At 40.9% G+C, this 6,000-nt stretch overlaps 1 protein-coding gene across 8 annotated transcripts in view; it reads right to left on the bottom strand.

The window, feature by feature from the left end:
- Window positions 1-2,418: 2,418 nt before the first annotated feature.
- chd9 (chromodomain helicase DNA binding protein 9) overlaps window positions 2,419-6,000 on the bottom strand; it is a 98,053-nt gene continuing 94,471 nt past the window's right edge. For all 8 annotated transcript variants that reach the window (XM_078795571.1, XM_058089449.2, XM_058089450.2 and 5 more), the window contains one exon: window positions 2,419-4,745. In XM_078795571.1, the coding sequence (XP_078651697.1) occupies window positions 3,834-4,745 (912 nt within the window). In that variant the 3' untranslated portion in view covers window positions 2,419-3,833. The remainder of the gene's footprint in view (window positions 4,746-6,000) is intronic.

Here is a 6,000-nt window from a genome sequence, read left to right as displayed (position 1 = left end):
TTTGTGATCGATCTCGTGATTTTTGACGAAAATCGGCCTCTTATATGTAATTTTAATGTTGTATAGTAATATTACAACTTGAATTTGATAAAAACGTGGACTGTTTCATATTACAACTTTACTATTATGATTTTATTCATATGAAATGACACTTAAAATACTACAACTTTGTTTAGTTTTTTCCCTGTAATATTCCAACATTCTTTTTATGATTTTTTTCTTGGAAAATACAATTTATACTGGTAAAATTATATATACATTATGTTATAAGTTTAGACAATATATCTATATCTAAACTGAAAATGAAATAATATTAAAAAATGTGTTTTATCCCAAAAATACTTTATTAAGATAAACATTGTGTGTGTGATGGACAGCAGTGGTGTCTTGTTGACCGTAGACATGCCAATCTGTAAATCATACAAATCATAATCAATACCATTTCTGATCACTCTCCTAATAAGGTGATGGTGACTTACTTTAGGATGAAGTGACGCCAATCAGCTGGAACCTTCCTGGTTTTCCTGTTGGTCCTTGTCTCCATCTTCTCCCTTGGCGTCCTCCGGAGGTGTCTCAGGAGCGGACACGGCCGTCTGTGGCCTTTCTTTGGGTTTTTGCGAAGGATCTGCGGCCTCCGTGACGGCGGCGGCTCTGCTGGTGTTGCAGCCCATGACTTTGTCTGATGTTCCTTCTCACCTGGTCCAAGTATGAAGACCCGATCAGGCCGCTTCCACGTGTCCGCGTGACAATGAATCTCAGCATGTTTTGGGTCACCACGGCAACCGCAGACACTTCCTGTTGTCTCGACACGACTGTTTCTTCACCTGCCAGGTAACAACGGCAGAAACCAAACAATGGCATGTGACCGTCTGTGTGGTAACCACGGCAACAGCAGTCCTCACTATGGACATTCTGTTCTTATCAACTCTTGCTGAGTCATCACAAAACCAAAACAGAAGCATAAGACTAACAAGTATGTCATCCTTTTGAATTTTTGGACACAAAATAGCACAAATTTGGTGACAATCGTCTTCTTTTAGGGATTATATTTTTATACCCAAGCATGAAAATCATTATTTGGATTATTTGGTTACATCCAAGCAATCAAAGCATGAAAACTATCACTTTTGGACAAGATTAGGGATTATTTGGTTACATCCGAGTGAGAAAAATACTGACTCACGAAGAACATATATTATTTCATGTCATGGGGGGAAAAATTACAAATTTTAAATAAATTCTGGGATTATTTTTGGAACATCCGAATGAGAAAACTAGAGATTTTGAGCAATATCGTAGATTATTTCATGTTATAGCAAGAAAATTACAGATTTTAAATGAGGCCAGGGATTATTTGGTTACATCCGAGTGAGAAAAATACTGACTCACAAAGAATATATATTATTTCATGTCATGGGGAAAAAAATTACAGCTTTTAAATCAAATCTGTGATTATTTTTTGAACATCCGAATGAGAAAACTACAGATTTTTGACCAATAACGTAGATTATTTCATATCACAGCAAGAAAATTTTGAATGGGGTCAGGGATTATTTGGTTACACCTGAGCAAGAAAATGACATACCTTGACCAATAAAGTATATTATTTCATGTCACAGGAAAACAATGACAGATTTTAAATGAGCTTTGGGATTATTTTTTAACACCGTATTGACAAAATTACAGATTTTAAACAATGGCATAGATTATTTCATGTCCTAGCAATAAAATAATTGTTTGAGTGTGGTCAAGGAATATTTGGTTACATCTGAGCAAAAAATCTGAATGAGCTCTGGGATTATTTTATTATTTTTATTATTTTATTATTTTTAGCATGAACATGCGGATGATTTTGGAAAAAAAAAAGATTTTGGCCAACGATCTTGATTATGTCACGTCAGAGCAAGAAAATTACCAATTAAAATCCAGACAATTTATTATTTTTGAACATAAAAGCAAAAAAAGTACTTATTTTTTAATAATTAAGAATCACGTTTGATCTATTTAATCCGAGCACTGTAGATTTTTATAGGAATGTTAGGAATGTGAAAGTTATTTACAATAAAAATGATTTTCAAATCAAATATTATTGACTTTTTTTTCAAGCATTTGTAAACAATAAAGTGTAATAACAAACATGGCTCCAAACAAAGAGACACGTGATGAATACTCAGAAGAATATGTTTAATAAAAATAATTAAACCTCAGTTTCCTCTATAGAACTTCATAGAAAGTAATCCAATAAATTACAAATGACTCTTTTCTTCTTTTAAGACCCCCCCTCCCTCCCTCCCATTTCTTTTCCCCCACTACATAAAATCGACTACACAGAGCACAACTTTTGCAAATATTACTCAAGAATGAAAAATAACAGGACAAAAAGTGACCATGGTGGTGACATTTACGATATCGTCAAGCTTGAAAAAAAAAAAAAAACGACTTGATGCGAATTCTGTCTCAGTGATGACATGGATGACAACCTTCCTATACAGCAGTAAAGTACGCGCGTATTTAACACCGATGGAATTCCCCAAAATAAAAAAAAGCAGGAGCCAAGGAAAACCTGATGGATTATACCTTAATGAAGTATAAGGGCACTGCAAAGCGTAAGAAAAACATAGAAAAATACCTTCAAGCTAGCAATGCAATGATTTCAGTCTCGGTGCGTTCACTGACCGTGGGAGAACGAGGCTTAACAGCGACTCTGAGCGTGTTGATGAACTAACAGTCCAGCAGTGTCGGAGCCAGCGTCGCTGTCCGATATAACACACGAACAAAAAGGTACTTCGGTTTGATTCAATTCCAGTGTTTGCGTTGTTGCAGTGTCCAAAAAAAAACACAGAGGTACAAGATAAGGGCACTTCTACGTCTAAGCTGAAGCTCCGAAATAAACAAACGAGTGGCGGCGGGGGGTGGAGCCCTTGCCACAGCTAGCTAGCTAGCTAGCTAGCTTGTCATCTCGCTAGCTAACTTGCAATCTAGCTAGCTAGCTGTGGCACTACGTTTCAAAACAAAAACAGAATTTGTGCTTGAGCCGCGCTATGACCCGGAAATAAACACCGGAAGCCGTCACACGACGTTCCGATATCGCAACACATTACCGGAAGCTCGTAGTGAGACATTTTGGCACAGCCGTGTGAAATTTTGGAAGCTAAAAAAAATCTCCGTACACGACCGAGCGCCACGTGCCGTGCGATAACGCAGCCAAAATCATATTTTTTTCGGATTTTTTTTGTTATCGTTTTTAATTTAAATGCTGTGCTAACCGTGCGGGAACAAGCTGATGCTTAAAAAATGCGCTAGTGAAACGGAATCTACAGCTTGAGTGACATTCGTTAGCTGCCCGAGTTATTGCTCACTATCAGACACTATCCGCCATTTGCAAAGCAAACATATAAACATTGACAAATTATAGCCCCGCCCCCACCATCCAAATATATTAATAGCACAGCTCGACCAGCGTGTCGATGTGGTTTTGAATAATAATAATAATAATAATAATAATAAAAGTAAATCCTGACATAATTACAATAATGCCTTTTTCCTTTTCATGATGCATTTGTACATCGTAGGTGTGACGATTCTACATGCAAAATGTCTCAAAACAAGACGGTACCTTTTGAACAAACACTGAAATTTTATTTCAGTTTTTTTGTGCCTTTTTTCGTGTTTTTTTTCCTCATATTTTATTACACAACAATTTTGTTAGTTATTTACATGTAAAGAAAAAAACGTAAGTGCTCGCAAAAAAAAAAAAAATCCATATTTGTGATATATGAATACATTTCTAGGAGGGCCATACATAAATAGATTTATCGTCTTAGTTTCATCCGTCAGTCCTCGTCGCTGGAATCGTCCGAGGATGACGAGGAGCTCCCCGATTCCGATGAAGACGACTCAGCTTTTCCTGAACCGCTGTTGTCTTTCTGTTCCCCCGACTCGTCGTCGTCTTCTTCGTCATCGTCGTCGTCGTCGTCTTCCAAAGTTTCCTGCTTCGCCGCCATTGCGGTTGACTGCGGGGCTACAGTTGGGGGCGGAGCGTGAGAAGGGGCGGGGTCAGCGTTGGCGGGCTGCGCGGCGGGAGTGGGAAGGTTAAGGCCTGGAGTGAGAAGCATCCCTGGGTAAAGCATACTGGAGAGTAACAAGGGGTTGAGCGGGACTGCGGGGGTGGAGCCTGCCGAGGCACTTTGGGGGCCGCTGGCAGAGGAGGCGGTGCTGGAGGTGGAGGAAGCCGCGGCGCTCACGCCCTCTGTCCTTTCTCCTTTGGCGTCGACCGAGAGGGCGGATGACTCTCCTGACGCGCCGCCTCCGCCGACGCCGCTTCCATTCTCCTTCTTGTCCTCGGAGTCCTGGCCGGCCTTCCCGAGCAAGGGGCTCACCCCGAGCAGGTTGGGCATTCCCGCCATGCCGGAGAGCATCATAGGGAACATGGCGGCTAAGTTACTAGCGGCGAGGTTGCCGGCGTCCGACGGCAGGCCCATGAGGCCCGCGGTGAGCTGCAGGGACTGCAAACTCTGGAAGTTCTGCTGGAAGGCCTGGAGGCTGCCCAGGTCCATGCCTGCGAGGAGCCCGTTGGCCAGCAGTGGGTTCAAGCCCAGCGAGGACGCCGAAGGCGTTGCTGCTGCCGCCGCCATTGCCGCCGCTTTCACCAGAGGGTTCTTTGGCCGCCGTCCTCGGCGACTCACCTCCTCGGGAACAATGGGACCCGTCAGGATCCGGTCAAACATGCTCTCTGGGAGGTAGCCCTGAAAGGATGCCAGGTGGATTGGGTTAGCATTTAACGGAACGCTGAAAACGCTGTGTGAAAAGAAAAGGGCGGATAAAACCTGCCTCTTCTGTAATGTCAATTTGATTAGCCAAAATGCTACAATTAGCCATTAGCCACTCTAGCCTCCTGTCACGCCTCAACATCGCCGATTCTGCTCTGTCCTGGCTCCAGTCATACCTCACCAATCGTCAACAGTTCGTGCACATAAATAGCTACCCCTTTACCTCGAGGTGTTCCTCAAGGTTCGGTGCTTGGTCCTCTTCTCTTCATCCTCTACATCCTTCCACTCGGCAATATCATCCGTCGACATGGCCTCAGTTTCCACAGCTACGCCGGTGATATTCAAACTATACATTTCCACCACCTTTATCAACTCCAACATCTACTCCACCCTCACCAACTGCTTAGCTGATATCAAAACTTGGATGGAACAAAAAATTCTTAAACTTAACAATGACAAAACAGATATTATCATCATCGGTCCCAAAAACATCACAACACCTACCCATAACTACAAAATAAAAAACAAAAAACAAAAAACAAAAACCTTAAACTGTATGATGGAAAGCAGGAAGTGAACAAATGTAACAGTTACTGATTGTTACTACTGCAACAGTATTCTCTACGTTACACCATCCAAAACCCTCAACAAACTACAATATATTTTAAGAACTTCGCTGCCAGCCTCCGAACCTCCATCCGCTCCCGCCAACACATTACCCCTGTCCTCCAAAACCTCCACTGGCTTCCCGTCCACCAACACATTCACTTCAAAGTTTTCAAACAGCTAAAATAATGCATAAGGCTAAAAATAACCAATTACTTAAAAATGTCATCCAATACTTCTCTACAAGAGAGGAGAAATATGATCTCAGGGAAGAAGTACATTTGAAACACTTCTATGCTAGGACTACGTTATGCTAGCCATAGCATTTCAGTATGTGGAATCAAACTATGGAATGGATTGAGTAAGGAAATCAAACAATGCACAACGATGAGCCAATTCAAGAAACAATACAAGCAGTTGATGTTTGCTAAATACAAGGATGAAGAGTCTTGAACCAGTCATGATGTGCTATATATATCACTATATTGACACTTACTATGGTACCCATTATGGCATTGGATGCTCATAATGTACTTTGATACAGGACAAAAAATAAAAATAAAAAAATTAAATATAATAAAAAATTAAAAATGAATTGAATAAAAAATAACAATGAATTAATTAA

Source organism: Doryrhamphus excisus, linkage group LG13, assembly GCF_037039965.1.
Source record: "Doryrhamphus excisus strain RoL-2023G ecotype Guam linkage group LG13, RoL_Dexc_Guam_v1.1, whole genome shotgun sequence".
Classification (NCBI taxonomy): domain Eukaryota; kingdom Metazoa; phylum Chordata; class Actinopteri; order Syngnathiformes; family Syngnathidae; genus Doryrhamphus; species Doryrhamphus excisus.
Note: the sequence above shows the minus strand (reverse complement) of the source record. Positions and strands in the feature narration are given on the sequence as shown.